At 33.8% G+C, this 21716-nt stretch overlaps 1 protein-coding gene across 1 annotated transcript in view; it reads right to left on the reverse strand.

Annotated features, from left to right (window-relative positions):
* LOC125661713 (agrin-like) overlaps nucleotides 1-21716 on the reverse strand; it is a 117122-nt gene that overhangs the window by 58286 nt on the left and 37120 nt on the right. The window contains 1 exon segment of the mRNA XM_056152898.1: nucleotides 6259-6474. Coding sequence (XP_056008873.1) covers nucleotides 6259-6474 — 216 coding nt within the window.

The following is a 21716-nucleotide window of genomic DNA, read 5'->3' on the forward strand; positions in this document are numbered from 1 at the left end:
ATGCTTATCAAATAAAGATACTATTAACATATAGATATCTTTACTGAGTAATTTGGGTAAACACAAGTATAAACTGACATTGTATAGCAGAATATTTGTAAAAAATGATATTCAAGAAAATAGTATTTATGTAGGCGAAATTGCATACCAAGTGTGCTATACCCCTTTGCATAATAATTGTAAAGTGCAAATAAGACTCCTTGATGAGGTAGATTTTCATGCAGTTAGAATTCTATTTATTCCCCAATCATATCAATTATTTCAATAATATAACCTCGTATCACACCGCCAAAACACTTAATTATCAATTAAAAATAATAATAATAGCCTTTATTTATCCAGGATAACACATTAATTAGCATATAGCTATATAAAAGGATATAAAAGGAAAAGGGGAAAAAATATAGCATAAAACACACCCAATTAGTGATAAAATCATTACCCAAATATAAATACATGACATAAAAGGAAAACAAAAAATAGCATAAGACACACGCACACACAGTGCCATATCACAACTACATTTGGCACACCTGAACAAAAAGAGGAAAGCACGATGTTTAAGTGCTACTTCTATGAAAATATTCCATCAAATACATGCATAACTTTAAAAATGCCAACAAGATGTTAATGGAGAGTCGAGTGATTGTTGAGGTATGTGACTGATTGGGGTCATATATTATCTTACTTTATAGGATAAGATCTTTATAATTCTTAGTGAAAATAATACAATACTTATCGCAATACCGTTTAAAATGTCGCAATATATTGCAATACGAAATTTCTGGACAATACCCCGGAGCCCTAATACATATATCGCCATTATACATATATAAACCATATGTTAGCTTGGAAACAAAAATATTTTAATTATTAAAACATTTAACCATGTCTAGAAAAATCCTCACAGGTCTATAAAGCTTAACAAATGTCTGCACGTACAGGTCAAAGTATTAAGAATAAACCGATTTTCTTCATCTTGTGATGACAGTCCTTTTCATCTGACATTAAATCAATTAATAGGGAACAGCATTAAGTATATTGGTAATGAATGATATTAAGAATAAATTTCAGTATTAACCATCAATCTAGAAAGATTTAAATTAGGTAACTTAAATTCCCTCTCCTGTGAATTCATATGTAGAACAGGAAAGAGTACTCTTGTCAGCAAATCATACAACAGAGTTCTCTCCCTTCACCTTTATTGGCCTCAGTAGTACAATTACTGTCAGTGTGCTTAAACTTGTGAAATTCATATTTTTACACCTTTTAATGCTAAACCATGAAAATTGATCTATAGTCTGTGCTAAAGTACAAAATCATGAATCCATAATCAAAATTAATTATCCATCGGTAGACCATATCATAATATAATAAATTTAGTAGTGCACTGATTCACATATACCAAATTGTGCATCAGTTTTGATTGTGCGAAATTTTAGATGTAGAAGAATTTAATTCAGAACGATATGGCTGTTAACAGATAGATCTGAAGGGCTGGGCAGTCAACTGTAACATCCTTCAGAGCTTCAACAGAGCAGTACTTCAACCTGTATATATTTTGATTCACATAATTTACGGTAGCAATAAATATCAAAGCTCGATATGCTTAAATATTTATATTTCCTACTGTTTTCTTTACGATATCCTTTAGGAGCAAGATCAAAAGATCAATGACAGATAAAAATCTAAATTCAAATAGTAAGAGAAAGGGGTGGGTGGGTGGGTGGGAAAAATTCCTGTACGTCTCTGTCATCCGACATTGATTACACTTCAGTGGAAAATGAAAAAAGACCAGTGACTGTTAAAAACCACATAATATTACATTTTAATGAACATTTAATACGGTAGTTAAACTAGTTTTAATGTACACTTCATTTGTGAATAAACAGTAGCAGCAAAGGTGTACAGAGGTTATTTATACGGTAATTATACCCATATGTTTTTACTTGTTAATTGATTAGTTTCAACATTCATTTAGTGTTAAGGGGGGTATATAGGGTAAATTCAAGCATATTATAACAATTTCCATCGTACATATATGTAATTAATCATCTCATATACCAAACAAACTAGACAGTGATAATTTGCATAACGACAAAGACATTATATGCATTAATTCGGGATATCGGAACCAATACTCTGTCTCTGATTCTGTCCTGGTTTTTATTTATTAAGTGTGCCCAATGAGATCACATTTTTTGTGTTAACTTGGGCAACTTTTCTTTACACAAGTACACATCACTATTAGATGTAGCGAGTCCAAAAACTTAGTATCGTTTTTCAAAGTTGAGGAGTGGGGAGCAAATGAAGAATAAAATGCCCTATATATTTGCATGTAAAACTTTGATCCCTACTGTGGCCCCACCCTACCCCCCAGGAGCCATGAACTTGAATCTGCACTATGTCAGGAAGCTTTCGAGTAAATTTGAACTTTTTTCTGGAGCAGTGGTTCTTGAGAAAAAGATTTATAAAGATTGTCCCTATATATTTGCATGTAAAACTTTGATCCCATATTATGGCCCCATCCTACCTCTGATGGGCATGATTTTAACAAGCTTGAATCTGCACTATGTCAGGAAGCTTTCATGTAAATTTTAACTTTTCTGGCCCAGTAATTCTTGAGAAGATTTTTTCATATATTATATTTGCATGTAAAACATTGATCCCCTATTGTGGCCCAACTCTACCCCAGGGGCAATGAATTTAACAAACTTGAATGGAAGCTTTAACATGTAAATTTCAACAATACTTTAGAAACATGCCCCACCCACCTCCCACCTGTGATGCACAAAATTGAAATAGGTTATACACATGTACCATTTAGTTGATAGTTCAATATATTGAGCAAACAAATACATATCTCAATATCTACCTTGGCCCCCATCCCCCTCCCGAGATGCAAAATTGAGAAGGGTTATACACATGTATCATTTAATTGATAGTGCCATAACAATTCAATTTATTGAGCGGACAATATCTACCTATGTCCAGAGTGGATTGACCCCTGACCTTGTGACCTCAAAATCAATAGGGGTCATCTACTCCTTAGGATGTAACAGTGTACCAAGTTTGATGTCTGTCAATTAAGTAAAAGATTCTCAAGATGTTGAACAGACAGCATTTCCTATGTCTAGTTTGACCCTTGACCTTTGACCATATGACCTCAAAATCAATATGGGTCATCTATTTCTTACAATGTACTAGTGTACCAAGTTCTCAAGATAATTGAGTGAACAGTATCTTCCGATGTCCAGTATGGATTGATCCTTGACCTTTGACCATGTGACCTCAAAATCGATAGGGGTCCTCTTCTACTCATAACCAACCTACATATAAAATATCATTACAATCAAGTGAATGGTTCTCAAGATATTGAGCAGACAACATGTAGTCTACCGACCGGCCGAAAGGTGTAAAGCAATATGCCCCTCTTCTTTGAAGGGCGCATAAAAATGGCTGTAAATCCATGTGTTTGAAATGCCATACATCATATATCTATAATTCCCTGCTAAAATTAAAATCACATACCAATATACCCCACCCATTTGTAACATCATGCAAACAATTTTGGTATTGATTAGAATCAAATTAGAACTTTCACTAACATTTGCTGTGAGCATCAGATGTCAAGGTTTGCAGTATGATACACACCACAAAATCCAACACATAACAGGATATAGTGATGTGAATTCAGAATTTATTTTACAATTGATTATTGAAAATAATCAATTAAATGAAAATAAAATACTTACACATGTAAGACATGAAAGTATACTGTTGGGTTGCATCATAATTTGGTGCAGATTTAAAACTTATAAGACAGTAATCTGCACCAAGTTTATTGTACCCCAATAATACACTTTGCTATAAATTCATTCCTTAAAATCAAATTTAATTATCACTTGATGAAAAATGTGCTTTTATGTTTTTAGAATGATACTTAAACAAAAACATTAAGCATTCATAAGTGTCACAATGCTTAACATAGCAAGTTATGGTAACGAAAAATTATATCGTTTCTCAACCAATCAAATTGTTTCTAGAATTGATAAAGCATTCTTCTTCATCAGGAAATAACAGTAGGTATAATTGCATGTTGCATTTTAAAGCCAACTTCATCATCATAGGACACTAAATTCTCTCAACCAGGTTTTAGAATTAACTGATATTAGAATGGAGTTCTATGTATAGTTGATTTGTTATTGCATATTTGTAATGTCATTATAAGTGCCATATATGTTCAATAATTAAAAACATAATCGAATATTAGAATCAGTGGGGCTTTTAGCGACAATCGATCATCAATGATAATCAAACAGGGAGTACTAATCAGTGATACAAAAACAATGTATTAGAAAATGTGTTTCGTATTTTAATACACATAAAACTATTTTGAAATGAAATTCGAATTAATAATCTACTTTGTAATGCATTTCTTACCAACAATATCGAAGTGCCACAGTGGCCAAGAGAAGACAACTTGTACAATGTATGGATAATACGGCTGAATCTCGCGCGACACAAAAGCCAGGTATACAGTTAGAGCGAGTGATCTCTTAATTGTCATCACACACTTAGAAACCCCATTAACTGAAATGTTATTTTTTGTTTGGCAATAAACTTTAGTTTGACATGTGACTAAAGATATGGTGATTTTCAAGAGAGAAAAAAATCTTTGAAAATTTGATCAGGCCTGTAGGTTATAAAACTTTTTTGAGCACGTATTCATGCAATCATACTCAAACTCAAACTCCGTGCTCTAAATCATACCCGGCATACTCAAATGTGAAGGTTATAAAACTTTTTGGAGTACGTATTCAATCATACTCAAACTCAAACTCCGTGCTCTAAATCATACCCGGCACACTCAAATGTGAAGGTCATAAAACTTTTTATCAAATCATTTAGAGTACATGCTCAAATTTTTTTTAGTATGCTTCGGTGCTAGCTTAGAGTTTTACTCTAAACAAACATGGCTGAGTTTGAGTATGTGTACAGTAAAAGTTTTCCTCCAATTAAGGCAGATTTTGCAAAGTGTAAAATAAACGAAGTATATAAATAAATAAGCCTACAAAAGGATTTAGACCCGCTCTAAACAAGACTCTGTCATCATGGACCTCTGGTTTGTAGTAACACCTCTCAACTATGAATGTCTATATACCTGATACTCTATATAGGCATAAAAAAGCAGTATAAAACTTGAATCAGGGGCAGATAATTCAAACTGCTAAAAGCTCATCTGTATTTCCAGCCAGCAATGTATCATGTTTCCTTAAAAACAAATGATTTTATACAGTGCATTGATGATTAATACCATGGCTATAATGTTGTACTTTTAGAAGAGTTCAGTCCATTCATAATGTATATATGCATTATGGGTACTACATGCAGACTTCCTGTTACAGAATAATTGGATTAATTTACCATGCATGGTACTGGGATAGGCTAGGGGGTGCGGGGCTTGTGTGAATTAAACAGTCATTATTTTATCTTACATTTCATAAAGGATACCCTTTCTTCTTGAGTTGTAGATTCTGAAATATTCTTAAGCTTTTGTCTTCTTCACTACTTATAATAAAACACCAGCTTTAAGACATTTCTCTGGATCATCTCACTTCCGTGGCATTCTCTGAACTCAGTGCTTTGGTTGATCCATTATAGTCACTAGTTCAATTTCTCCACTTACTAGTTTTAATAGATCTCCTAGGCTGTGCCTGGTTGACCCATACTTACTAGTTTTAAGACTTTTCCCGGGGTGTGCCTGGTTGACCCATACTTACTGAGTTTTAAAACTTTCCCCAGGGTGTGCCTGGTTGACCCATACTTACTAGTTTTAAGACTTTCCCCAGGGTGTGCCTGGTTGACCCATACTTACTGAGTTTTAAAACTTTCCCCAGGGTGTGCCTGGTTGACCCATACTTACTAGTTTTAAGACTATCCCCAGGGTGTGCCTGATTGACCCATTATACTGAGTTTTAAGACTTTCTCCAGGATGTGCCTGGTTGACCCATACTTACTGAGTTTTAAAACTTTCCCCAGGGTGTTCCTGGTTGACCCATAATTACTAGTTTTAAGACTTTCCCCAGGGTGTGCCTGGTTGACCCATACTTACTGAGTTTTAAAACTTTCCCCAGGGTGTGCCTGGTTGACCCATACTTACTGAGTTTTAAAACTTTCCCCAGGGTGTTCCTGGTTGACCCATAATTACTAGTTTTAAGACTTTCCCCAGGGTGTGCCTGGTTGACCCATACTTACTAGCTTTGAGACATTTCCCAGCGTGTTCCTGATTAACACGCCTCCTTTCTTCACAGCTGATTTTCTTGAGGTGACACAGGTTTCTGTAAGTGCTGCCATCTGTCCCACAAACCAGCTGGTCAACCACTGGACAACTACGGACACACTCACAATACGCCTTGTCATCCTTCACAATGCAGTGACCGTGAAATGGACAGAAATTTATGTCACATGGAGCTGAAATGATTCAATACATGATTTACACAAGTGAATTCAATTCAATCATAAGTTCAGTTACTGTATCATATAAACTATAGCTTCCATCATCAAATACCCCATGTTGATTTTGTTTTTTTAATCATGCATCACCTGTGAACAAATTTGCTGAGAATTAAATTGTCTCTTAATTAACACACAAATTCATAAATTTGAGATGACCGATTCATTCATCAGATTACAATTACAAAATAATGTTAATTTACAAATATTTATCGGATTTATTTTATACGCAAAGGAAAGTCCGAGAATTCGATCCTTGTTTTAAAAAGTTATGAAAGACAGGAGACCTATAGTATGTTGATATGTACATTATATAAAAAAAAGAAGGAAACAAGAATGTCAATGTTGGCAGGTGTTACTATAATTTTATATGGATAAATTATATCACAAACTCTGATTGGTCAAAAGTTCCATCCTGGTTTTGCAATGGCACCAATCAGACAATCCATGCATGTATCAATCATCTAAAGCTTTGATGTTTTCACAGAGAGTTTGCCCACAGGTGATTAGTAAGACAATATTAAAAGTGGGTATCCCACAATGCTTTTAAACTTTTATGTTTTACTATATGCAAACATTAAAGTGACTGATTCACAATTTCCCCCAAAATTTTCTTTTTCACTTTTAATGATCAAAATCTACTGTCTAATGTGTTTAAAAAAGTTCACATAAAAATTAAGGTTATACATTATCACAGAACCTCATTTTAGAGAGTTCATTATTTGTTTTGTAAACAAAGATTGTGGTATATATACATGTATGTTATTGTTTATGAAATTTTCAAAAGAAATGGATATCGATCTAAGTTTATTATATATTCATATTTCAAGCATTTTGGGGTAAAATGTGTCATCTAAAAGTTAGAATTTGTGACAACGCAAAATTAAGATGCTTTATATTACAAAATCAATATTTTACTTGTTTGTTTGTATACATAAAAAGACTCGAGTCTTTGTTTACATAACACAGATTCAAGGCTAAAATATTGCTTTTATTCTTGCATTCAGAAGGTCAAAATTTTGGCTGTCATCATTAAATGAGTTATATTTTTAATGTTTACCATCAAATATGAAAAAATATAATATGAGTTTCATCAAAAATCGTGAACTAGTCTCTTTAAAGAAATAAATGATCTATACAGAAATCTTGAATCTTGCCATTCTATTAATTATACATCTCTGACGATTAATTGCACGGCCAAATGCAAAACAGAACGAGGCTTTTCATTTGATTAATATTCCTTTACAATATCTATTATATTCCTATAAAATATGTTTGCATACAAAAATAACTATGTCATCATTTTAAGACTATCTGCCCTTAGACGAACAGTCATCCTCTTATTTCCTGGTCACGTGATGACTGGGGCACACAATACATCACTCAGAACCCATTCTTTCCTGTGACAATGGTTGAAATCTATATTACTCTACTGCAATGTATACAGATTAATGTGTTTCAAATTTTTTGAAATGTAAATTTTATACAATTATACGACAAGATCTTCATACTGTTCCTCTACAGAAACCATTTCCGCCGGCTACTCCTTAGGAATTTTTTTAATTGCTGTCTCAGCTGCCATCAAATACATATGGCATTAAGTCAGCAATTGGTGCAATACAGGACAATCGGAAATTTTTAATCATGCTTCAAAATATTTGTTTAAAGGGTATTAGTTGACTCACTACTAATTAGTCAATTGTAGGACGTAAAAATTTCCTAATTAAAATGCTGAAATATGTTAGAAAATGAAAGAAAAATAAATCTGAGTGGTGAAAAAAAGTGACCTCCAATCAAATTTTATGAAAATTATGTAAAATTTCTCCACAATGAATAATTTACTTTCAAACAATGTTTTGGCCATTTCAATATATATAAACAAGAAAAATTCTAATGTCAAAATTACAACAAAAGAATGCACGATGTATGAATTCTAATAGGTCAGTGGTAATTTTCATGCACTGTCAAGCTGTTTTATTAGTCCTTTTGGTATATCAATTTGGCAGCTAATGTCCTTTTATGTAAAAGAAATCTGAAAGAATTCATGATTTTTCCAGAAAGATATATCTGTGAGTTACATGCAGGAACATAAATGTCTGCTGACATGGGTAATTATGGTAGAAATATCTTTTAAATTGATATGGACAATTACAGTATATAGTCCTTGAATCTATAATATGGCTCGTAACAAACTAAAAAATGCCTTGTCTTAATAAATGTCTGACATTAAACTTTGATTTCTTGATTTCTTGTCATTCATTATTTGTTCAAATGGCAGCAACTGAGAGTCCATTGTGATTTGTAGTTATCATCTATCAAATGAAGTAAGCTCCTCAGCTTTTGAGCACAACTGTGCAGGTGCAATTCAAAAGTTATTTATCATTATTATTATTATTAAAATTTATAAAGCACACAATTTTACAAACAAAAATGCAATCAATGGCGCTGTACATGCAAATTAAATCAAAAGATACACAAGTTTAAAATATCAAAATGGACTTAGTATCAACATAGCAATGCATGTCCATGAAGGAATAATAAGTTAGTTGAAAGCACTGATATAATAAAACGATTTAAGCTGGTTCTTGAAAATACTATAAATGCTGATTGCTCTAATGTTTGTTGGTTAAGTTCATTCCACACGGTAGCTAGGTCCCGAGATGACAAATGACCTTGAAGCAAATGTTTTGCGTTTGACGACAGGGACATTTAGTGTTTTATCGTCATTGTTTAGGGAGCGAATGTTGTATGGTGATGTTTGAATGCTCAGCATCTCTCTTAAGTATGCTCGGGGCTTTCGCTATCATTGAGACATATTTAAAAACAACACATGCAACTTTAAACTTGATCCGAAAATGCACAGGTAACCAGTGTAAAAATGCTTTCAAGCCTCTGTAAAATTGTCAGCCGACTTCCAGTTTAGCACAAGTTTTGCCACACGATTTTGTAATTTACTGCAACCTTTTGATGGTACATTTGGGCATTAATCCATATAGTACACTGTTGGCATAATCCAAATGGTTAGTAACTACTAACGATTGTACTAACTGCTTGCACAAGTCATCAGTAAGATATTTATTGACGAATGTGCTTAATGACTAATATAAATTCAAGGAAATTGTTTTACATTTTTCACTTACAAATTTCTTAAAGGTCAAATGTTTATTCAAATAGCATCCTAGATACTTGATGCACGAAGATGTGATTACATTTGCACCAATCACATTTATTGATTTGGAAGAAGACACTGATAACATTTGTTGACTTCCAAATAGAATATTTAAACTCTGTTTTACTTGGGTTTAATTTAAGTCTCTTCAAATTCATCCAGTTGTTGATATCTACCAAAACGGCCTCCAAATTTTTTATCACACGCTTTTTATCATCAAAGGTCTTCAGATTGAAACTATCATAAGCGGAGTGGTCATCAGCATAACCAAGTAGTGAGACCCCGGGGTCTTTGGTGAAATGTTGTAAAGTACTAGCATAAACGGTGTAAAGAACAGACCCACATATACTACCTTGTGGTACAGAAAATTCAAGGTCTCTGGGTCGAGATGTTGTAAATGCTTTATATAAATTTTGTTGAATCAGTTGTATACTGAATCATTTTTATTCTAAATCTACTACTGTAAAACTTTTTCATATCTATGATGTAAGAATTAAGAAATGGGTCTTAATTGAATGCAATGATTGATTTGTGTTGATAATGTTGTGTTGATATCTGAACAGATTAAGCTAGTTTTAATTACAAATAGGTTATTAAGCTTAGAATGGCTGTAGCTCAATTATACATCAGCACCATGACCCCTCTTTACCTTCTTTTTATAATACCCCCTTCATTGTAGAAATTAAAAATATACTTCAAAAAGAATTAATAATACTACAAAACTCAATTCCAAACCTTTTTAATCATCTCTGTATGACTTTCATATGATTTGTAGTGTCCACAGTTTGGTTTTTTAAGCAAAAACATATCATATGTTGTGTTTTGTGAAACATGCACTGATGCCAATATATGGCAGAAAAAAGTAATTCTGGTATTCAAAGAAATTAGGTCTTGATAAATGAGGAATACATGTGAAAAGCCCTATCACAAACCAATCAAAAGTTATATGGCCTAAGTTTTTCAAAAGTAGGAAACTCAAAGGTCAACGCCATAAGGTAAAAAATTCAGGCCAAAGAAAGGTCTTTTTTAATTGTCACAAGGAATATATATAGAGTAATCAACATCCATTCAAAAGTTTTTGTGGACAAAAAGTCAGACAAAAAACCAATATGCCCCCAAATCTCAAATAATTATTATGGGGACATAATTTGAAGGGGGAGGGTATCTTGCAAAATTACATTTGATTTTGAACATATTTCAAGTTTCATTCAAAACCAATTCAAAATGTTGTGTTTATAAAAATCATTTTATCATAAAAAAAAACAAAAAAAACCCCGATTTGATATCTTGCAAAATTATGCTTGATACTGAACATCTCTAAGTTTTATTCCAAACCAATGTGGACTACCTACAGCACAAACATCCGCACAAATAAAAATGACCAAGTCTATTTAACAGTGCAGAAAATTCAAATTTTTAAAAACCACTTGGTGTCTTAATACAATAACTGTACTTGGTTGTGTAGGATATAAATTGTGTTGACAAGCAAATTAAGTAAGAGACAAACAAATGTCAAACATAAAAACAATACCTTCCTCACCGGGGTGGTGGTGAGAGGGGGGTGATGAAGAAAGAAGTATATTTGTGAAGCATTTTATCAACACCTCATTACGGTCAATTTCATTGTGGCATCTAACCTTGACATTGATCAATGTTCAACTTGACCTTCATCAGTTAAGACATGTATAGGCTTGAGCTTCTAATTTACTAAAGCCTCAATCTTGTATAACTCAAAAGTTATGACTAATAAAGGCATCGTCGCTAAAAATTTTTACTGAGTCTGGTAGTAACCTATCCTCAATTTGACGTAGTGGGAACGGAAACAGTGGGCGTGGCTTCACTGGCTTGTGACAATGTGACCAAGGTTGAAGTTGCAAACAGACGAAGAAAAACACAAACAAAATTAGTAAGCTCCTGATCTTCAATAAACCTACTGACAGGTGCAAGGCTGTGAGGACACAAACCTAGTGCATGGTGCAAGGCTGTGAGGACACAAACCTACTGCATGGTGCAAGGCTGTGAGGACACAAACCTAGTGCATGGTGCAAGGCTGTGAGGACACAAACCTAGTGCATGGTGTAAGGCTGTGAGGACACATTGCATGCACTTTACTATTACCTACTTTACAGTAAAAATATTTTATTGGATTCTCCCGGGTAAAACAGTCGATTATCGTGCCTTCTATTTTCATGTAAATAGGTACATATAATGTATTGTATTGACGTTATCAAATGATTCAGGCCAATATAATACAGTTTAATATCACATTTCTAAGAGGAAATGCTGAAATACATTATCTCCAAGGTAAAAAATTTGCTTCCTGCGGCAGTCAGCGATCCACTGGGAAAAAATTGAATTTGTTTCCCTAATTTCACATTCTGTGACTGTTTTAGTGATACTGATTGAAACAAACTATTCAAACGATGACTTGCTTTATATATAGATTACAAATATATGCTCAGGGAAATAGATATCAATATTTGTGTGAAGAGCATCCATTGGCTTTGATGTTATAACTAAAAAGTAATTTAGCTTATATGTTTAAAGGGGTATTAGCGACCAAAGTAATGTTTACCAATTATTACCAAACAGCTATAACGGCTTTTCATTACATCAAAATCAATCACTTACTGGTAGACCTATCAAAATGAATACACCCTGTCGTTCTGACATAAGTCTCTTTTGTTTACAGAAACAATGGCTGAAACATAATAATGAGGAAGCAAATAATTCAATGTATAGGGACACTTTACATTAATCATCACGGAATTCAATCTCACATAATTATCTTTTCCACTCCCAGATTTATCTTTTTTTATTTCAAACATATTACATCATTGTACATAGTTACAACTTTTGAACTTTTTCTCAAATTTTTTAATTTGAATTTTTTTCTACTTCTTAGTTGGCAGCCCTTGCAGGTAACATATAAACTCACATTTATACATTTTACAATTCTTTAACTAATATCGATCCTTTGGTGCAATTCATACTCTTTCAATATGAAACTATAACCCAAATGTCTCATTGAGGTAGGGGACTCTCTGACAGGCTGACAGCAGAGCCTCCCCTCCTGAACAATTTCATCAAGGTCTACAATTAATGTAGTAATGTCAATGATATTAATGAGGAATAATAAATAATGTCATCATGTGTAAAGGAAGGGGTATACTCGACTCTCTGGGCGAAATAGCCATTTTACGACATTACAAATCACTCACAGTCGTGGTACAATAATCTAGGAAGCAAGATATTGGCCAATCAGTTTGCTGCACGAAATAGTTATTCACTCAGACAATAAAATCTCATTTAATAGGTTACTATAAATTCTTTAACATACTTTTTGAAATTGACTTTCACAATGTCTTCAAAAGACAAAATCAACCAACCAGAGCAACTACATAGATTTGAACTATAACATCCTTCACAGCAAAATTAATCAATTCATCTTACAGAATTTACTTTAATCGTCTAATTACGATCATACCACAGTGTTCATGCCTTGTAGGTAGAAACTTGCAATGTTCCAATGACAACGCAGTTTTCGAAGCATAGGAAATTCTATCAAAGTTTAATATTTAAAGTTGAAAGGAAACATTGCATGACCAAAGTCAAGGTTAATACACCTGCCTTAATTGTAATGGAAGCAAACATTATAGCTGTATTCATCTGATGCTTCACATCAACCCTCCCATTAATGAAAATTAATATATAATTCTCCCTACAATACAATCAATCTGTTTGTAGTACATCATAATCAAAATCGAAAGTTGCTCAGTCAAATTTCTGATCGAACAGGAAATGAAAGGCTTGGAGTATTATATAAAAGATTGAAATAATCATGTCATGAATATTCCCCCAAACTACATTCAAAAGCTGAAACACAACTGAAACACCAAGATATTGTTTACTGATAACTCTGAGACACTTTGCAAAAGCACTTAACTCAGTGAAACTGTACTAAATGAAAAGTCATAACTTTCCTCATGTCTTCCTATTCTTTGTTCTGTGTATTCCATTAGAGAGGGGAAATCAGATGTCCTGCTGCCTAGGATTGGAAGCCTGATTACATTTACATTTCTCACAGCACAGCAGAAGATACCGAGCTTCACTGATTACCAACTGACAACATTTAATTTCCTTGAATAAAAAACTGTCTCTTATTACACAGTGTGATCCAACAACCAAAACGTACATCACATCATCTCCATCATTAACTGTCTGTCATCAGAAACCAAAACATCACATCATCTCCACCATATAACTGTCTGTCATCAAACAGTGTCATCAGAAACCAAAACATCACATCATCTCCATCATATAACTGTCTGACATCAAACAATGTCATCAGAAACCAAAACATCACATCATCTCCATCATATAACTGTCTGTCATCAAACAGTGTCATCAGAAACCAAAACATCACATCATCTCCACCATATAACTTTCTGTCATCAGAAACCAAAACATCACATCATCTTCACCATATACTGTCTGTCATCAAACAGTGTCATCAGAAACCAAAACATCACATCATCTCCACCATATAACTTTCTGTCATCAGAAACCAAAACATCACATCATCTCCACCATATAACTGTCTGTCATCAAACAGTGTCATCAGAAACCAAAACATCACATCATCTCCATAATATAACTTTCTGTCATCAGAAACCAAAACATCACATCATCTCCACCATATAACTGTCTGTCATCAAACAGTGTCATCAGAAACCAAAACATCACATCATCTCCATCATATAACTTTCTGTCATCAGAAACCAAAACATCACATCATCTCCACCATATAACTGTCTGTCATCAAACAGTGTCATCAGAAACCAAAACATCACATCATCTTCACCATATAACTGTCTGTCATCAGAAACCAAAACATCACATCATCTCCATCATATACTGTCTGTCGATCAGTATACAGAGTCAACAACAAACAAACATCACATCATCACAAACAACAAATAAAGAAAGGCCTTGTCACAAGGAATACACATGTGAAATATGAAATGTTAACCTTGCCTATTTTCTTGGAGTACCAAAATTTTTACTTTATGACCTTGACCTTGGAGTTTGATCTACTTTAGAAAAACTTTAACCTTGCATCTAATGGTTTTGCAGACAAATAGACATCTACCAACAAGAGTACCGCCAATGGTACATACTACATAATACACCCGTGAAAAGCTAATATAGGGTGTTTTTCTCACACCATGATTTAATTGTAGAACTTGGCTTAAAGTAGCATCAGTAATCATCAGGGTGTGACATACTTTCTTTGCATCGTAAAAACAGACAAATCATGTACTCTCTATGTAATATTTTCTCTTGGCATAAGATGTATGTGTACAAAGTTTGATGTTCCTAGCCCCAACAGTTCGGTCTGTATCCTGCTACTATGACCTTGACCTTGAGAAACAATAGGCATCCTCCACTTGGCATAAAGTGTATGTGTACCAAGTTTGACAGTCCTAGCCCCAACAGTTCGATCTGTATACTGTCTACAAGGTTTTCCTACTAAGCGATACTGGGGCATTGACCTTTGACCTTAAAGTAATAAGTATCTTCCTTTTATCATGGTGATCAAATGTACCAAGTTGCAATATCCTGGAGCTTATGGTTCAGTTTGTATCCTGCCTACAATGTTTTCCTACTAAGTAATACTGCAACTTTGGCCTTTGATCTCTAACCTTGAACAAGGTGTGTTTGTGAAACACAAATGCCCCCAATAATGGCCAATTCCAAAGATGGCCAAGGTCACAAGGACAAATATCTTGGTACCAGTACAAAGATCTTGTCACAAGAAATACTCAGGTGCAATATGAAAGCTCTAATATTTACGTTTAGAAGTAATGACCAATGTCAAATTTTTTAAAAGTAGGTCAAATGCCAAGGTCAAAAGGTCTAGTACCCACAGAAAGGTTTTGTCACAAGGAATACTCATGTGAAATATCAAAGCTCTAGCACTCAGAATTACAAAATTACAAAATGACAGACAGGACAAAAACAATAATTGCCCCCCGATCTTTGATCTTGGGGGAATAAAAACAATAGGCATCTTCTTCTCATCATGGTGATCATATGTACATGTACATGTACAAGGTTGCAATATCCTGGATCTTACAGTTCTGTTTGTATCCTGCCTACAATGTTTTCCTACTAAGTGATACTGTGTGACCTTTGACCTCTAACCTTGAAAAACAATAGGCATCTTCCTCTCATCATGATGATCAAATACACCAATTTGTAATATCCTTGAGCTTACGGTTCCATTTGTATCCTGCCCACAAGGTTTTCCTACTAAGTAATACAATGACCTTGACCTTTGACCTTGAAAAACCACAGGCATCTTCCTCTCATCATGGTGATCAAAAGTACCAAGTTGTAAAATCCTGGAGCTTATGGTTCGGTCTCAGGGATTTATCTAGGTTGTTTTAACTACCGGTAAAAGGTACCTTTCCCCCTTGGCAACAAATGGATATTTCCCCTTCCACAGATAAAAAAAATCCCCTTCATTTGTAGAAACTTCACAAAATTGTATAAGAATTTTCAACAAAAATCAATTTTTTTAATATTCTAAGTCATTTTCTACAATTGTCAGACTTACAATATAGATAAAATGAGTAATCAATCACTTTATATGGCTGTTATAATCTGTGGATATTATATTCCATGGATGTCCCCCATCCCCATCCCCTGGAAGCTCATGACTACATTCTCAAAAATTCCCCTTAAATATAAAATGGGTATAGTAACAACTAAATGCTGGATAAAACCCTGGGTCTGTATCCTGCCTACAAGGTCCAGACAGACAGACGATGCCATACCATAATACGCCCCATCTTCGACGGGCGTATAAAAACTTATATGGGGGCATAAAAATTTTGTTGATATGCTACCCAATTATTACATCACAATTAAATCATGTGATGTAAGGTGATGCTGTTTAATTGAAACTGACGTAATCATCTCTGGAACAACATTTTTATAAAAACATTTGCAAATATATAAGCATTAAAAAAAAGTTTCACTTCGAACTGGTCAACAATTTTTTTAGAATATTAATTTAATTGGAAACAAAATCTTAAAAATAACAATTTAACATACAACTAATTTTTAATGATGGGATTTTAATTTAATTCAATTATTTTATATATGTTTGTAGAGACATCACTCTAGAAGTTTATGGAATGCGTAGATGAAATATCAACACTATATAAATAGTATAATATATTACTACAGTGGTTGTCAGGGTTTTCGTGATTTCCTTGTTACTCATAATATGCATGTGTATACATACATATCTTTTATATTATTGACATTTGTCAGATGAATAAGACTTGCCTGAACTGAAGGGAACTAGTGTTATTGGAGAGTGTCTCCTTCCCACAGTAGTACTGTTCAGAAAATTGTGAGTAGTATAATTGCCATAGGTTCAAGCCCATTAGCAGTGACACTGACTTAATCAATCCTTTAAAAAAGATAGCAACCTTTTATTATGCCCATTGTCCAGCATTAAAAGTGAGAGTTGTGTTTTAGTATGTTGTATGAGGTTGGTGGATTTTCAGTATGTGTTTGTGAAACACCGATAACCCGCAGGGCAGCAAAGTCACAAAGAATATTGACGGGTGAAACACCGGGCTTCAAAAGTTATAATGGCCAAAGGTAAAGTTTTTCAAAAGTAGGTTGAACTCCAAAGTGAAGGTCATCAAGTCAAAACTTTTGGTACCAAAAGAAAGGCCTTGTCACAAGGAATACACATGTGAAATATAAAAACCCTAGCACCAAACGTTCAAAAGTTATGGCCAAGGTTAATGTTTTTGCAGATCGACAAATAGACTAAAAACAATTTGCCCCTGAATCTTTGATTATACTGCCTGTAGGCACAAAAATTTCACTGGGATGTTATGCAACACCTAACCTCTTAAATTATCAGAACTCCAGTTCAAATGAATTAGCTCAGTTTTACAACAGTCAAACTTCTCCTTTTCTAAACACTAATTAATTCTATTTATTTTATATCAATTATGCAGGCTGCTGGGATTTTTTTCCCGTTACAATGCTTTCTAAGACACTAGGGCTTTTTCTAAGTGGAGATATTAGTGAGCAAATCTCCGCTGCATCGTTTTTATGATACCAAGACAGAGACAAATTGTCCTCAAATGAGCCATCTAACTCTTCACCAAAAAAAAATCAGTGATGGCCCGCTTAATTGCAGTCCCCAGACAAGTGGATTAAGCAACTTGCCTTCTCATTTATCACCTGCTAATATCAGGAAGACTTCTCATTAAGAAGATTATACTTTTTCTCTGTGCATTACTTCACATCATTGCACTAAAAGCTTTGTTGTTATTCGATCGAGAAACAACTTGATTAATCAGACAGAAAAATGTAATAAGATTGTCACAACTCCACCACTCCGATCTGACAATCCCTCTATCAGTATGTAAATTGTAAATCAAACCTCTCAGGCTTTTGGGATTTATTCTTATTTATAATTCAAATTCCTGTGTAAAGTTTATATTGACAATATAAGCACAAAGATATCATTCTCCTCTAATATTTAAAATCCAAAGCTGAATGATTATGCTGCTGATGATGTGTATTCAGTAACTTTTCATAAAATCTATTGACTTTTGAAGTTCTCTCTCAAACAAATTTCTGCTCGCTCTTTGAATCCTTGTGTGAAGTTTATATTGACAATATAAGCACAAAGATATGACTCTACCCAAATATTCATAATTCAAAAAGCCAGTTATGACTTGCAGCTGATGAATTTTCATAAAATCTATATTGACTGTTGATGCATATAAAAGTACGGGAAATTCACACAGCCATTCAGGAACCTGTGCCCCACTTTTGCAAATCTACAGAATTATAAAGACTAAATAAAATCTATGACAATTAAAGAATTAGATTTTGTAGATCCAGGCTCAACTTCTGTGGATATCATGGATACCCCTATCTTATTATTTCAAACCACGACGAAATACACAATTTGTACAATGTTTCAATATACAGAAACTAAACCCATGGAATTACATCCTCACGACACTGTAAAATCTCAACATTCCACGAATATTACATCCCAACGACACTGTAAAATCTCAACATTCCACAAATATTACATCCCAACAACACTGTAAAATCTCAACATTCCACGAATATTACATCCCAACAACACTGTAAAATCTCAACATTCCATGAATATTACATCCCAACAACATGCACTGTAAAATCTCAACATTCCACGAATATTACATTCCAACGACACTGTAAAATCTCAACATTCCACGAATATTACATTCCAACGACACTGTAAAATCTCAACATTCAATGAATATTACATTCCAACAACACTGTAAAATCTCAACATTCCACGAATATTACATCCCAACAACACCATAAAATCTCAACATTCCACGAATATTACATCCCAACGACACCGTAAAATCTCAACATTCCACAAATATTTACCTTTACCAATGATTCCACAGAACATATTTCAAACTGTATGTATGCAACTGGACAATTACTGCTTCTGAAAGGCTTAATTTCTAACTTCACAATGAGTGGCTGTAGAGATGCAGGGTCCCATTTGATGCAAGCATCCTAAATTGTCAAAGACTTTTAAACAAGAGGACCATGGGCCACATCGCTCACATGAGTTACCTTAGCCCATATCTAAAGATTTTCCACAAATATTCGCATGTAAAACTTTGATCTCCTATTGTGGCTCCATCCTACCCCCAGGGGTCATGATTTTAACAAACTTGAATCTACCCATTTCAGGAAGCTCTCATGTAAATTTGTACTTTCCTGGCACAGTAGTTCTTGAAAAGAAGATTTTTCCTATATATTTGTATGTATAGCTGTGATTCCCTATTGTGGCCTCACCGTAACCCCAGGGGGTCATGATTTTAACAAATTTGAATCTGTACTATGTCAGGCAGCTTTCATGTAAATTTCAGCTTTTCTGGCCCTGTGGTTATTGAGAAGAAGATTTTCAAATGACCCCACCCTATTTGGCATTTTTGTGATTATCTCCCAGTTGAAGAAGGCATGGCCCTTCATTTGAACAAACTTGAAAGTCCTTCACCCAAGTGTGCTTTTTGCCCAGTTTTGTTGAAATTGGCCCAGTGGTTCTGAAGAAGAAGTCTAAAATGTAAAAAGTTTACAAACAGACAGACAGACAATGGACAACAGGCGATCAGAAAGGTTTATTTGAGCTTTCAGCTCATGTGAGCTTAAAATGCCAGAGGAAGAATATTACTATGTTACTTTAAGATATAAAAATTAATGTGTCAAATGAAATAGACGTAATTTAAATATTTTTTCAATCTTTCCAAAACTAATAAATCAATAGAGCTCGGTATCAATATTTCTTATACCCACCCCAAAGACCTGGATGAAGAATGTGAATAATAATTCATGTTTATTATTCCACAAGATCATATGATATATGTCATTCAAACATAAATTTGTCAATGTTTCTCCTCTTTATCCTGACCCAGTGACCTTTAACCTTAGATATCATCTTCTGAAGCCACAATCTGGAGTCCACTCCCCTCCCTCCTACACGTGGCTGTTCAATCACAAAAAGTCAAATTCATCAATATTCATTGAATTGTGAGATCACCTTTCAGTCAATGAAGTGGGTTGTTTATATTTGTTTATACTATTAAAGTACTGGTACTAGTTTATGAGTTATACAGAGCAAGTACTTGACCTTTGACCTCATTGACAAAATCATGTGTAAAGGTGTTATTTAACTGTTTAAATCATTTCCACGCCATATCTTATAAGAAGTCAAAGATGAAAGTTTCCTAAATCTACTAGTCCAAAGGTTTTGACCCTCAAACATTCCTTTGGACTAAGCTCACATAATATGTTTGGACTGGTAAACTTTTATTTAAAAATAGCCAGTCAATGTAAAAAATAGATTGGAGAAAATTATTCCAATCAGCTTGTAAATTATGTCACTTAAATACGTCTCCATCCTCACACATTGTTAACAACAACTATCATTGGGTACCCAAAGGTCACTGTAAGGTCATGTTATGACTATATGCTTTACTCATATTGATGATATTGCTTATAAAATATTAAAGAATTGAAAGAAATGTTAAAGAGCAGTGACCTACAGGTAATATGAGGTGAGGACTACATCTTGTCTGTTCTTTCTCAGACTATAAACAGTTAAGGTATATCAATAAGACTGTTTTCCTCTCTATTAAAACACTCTAACATCCATATTTGAGAATATTCACTACAGTGAGCGTCACTATAGTGACTGGCCTTTAACCTTGAAAACCAGTATCACTACTTGACAATTTCCTTGGTCACACAGATATCTGTATTAATATTCCTGCATGGCTCATCCAAAGTGGAAAATATTCAAAATACAGTGTATTTAAATGCATTATTCATACAAACTTCTACAATCTCTGTATTACTTACAAATTTATGGACTTATAGACTAAGACTCTAACTGACCTAGACCAAATGACCTTGGGTCAGGGTCATGACTCACCAATATAACTATAAGCAACCAATGAGCTTCTATAATATATTTCCAAGATAAAGGTATGGACCATGCAGACAAAGATTTCAAACTTTGACCTTGACCTTGTATAGGGATATAACATACTTAAAGTTGTCATGGATAATAAGTTACTTATATGCATGCAGTTACACAAGTTTATTGTAAAAAAGATTTGTTTTCTTAGTTATATATGCAAGTTAATGTAGTAGTACATGTATAATCATATTAAAAAGATGTATTACATAAAGCTGACCAGTTGGAATGTAAATCTTACATTCAGTTCAAAATAAACCGAAGTTTCACAACAATTGTGTGGAATCATTTTCCAAATTCTATTTCAATATTCTGACTTTACAAAACTGTGAATGTTCCATTTCAAAAACTACTAATCTCAATTTTTGTTTGTGACCTTTACTTTTAATTCCTGGAACTGTTTAGTTGTCTTAAGTATTGATTCCAGACACATGTTCA

The sequence above is a fragment of the Ostrea edulis genome, chromosome 1 (genome assembly GCF_947568905.1).
Source record: "Ostrea edulis chromosome 1, xbOstEdul1.1, whole genome shotgun sequence".
NCBI lineage: Eukaryota > Metazoa > Mollusca > Bivalvia > Ostreida > Ostreidae > Ostrea > Ostrea edulis.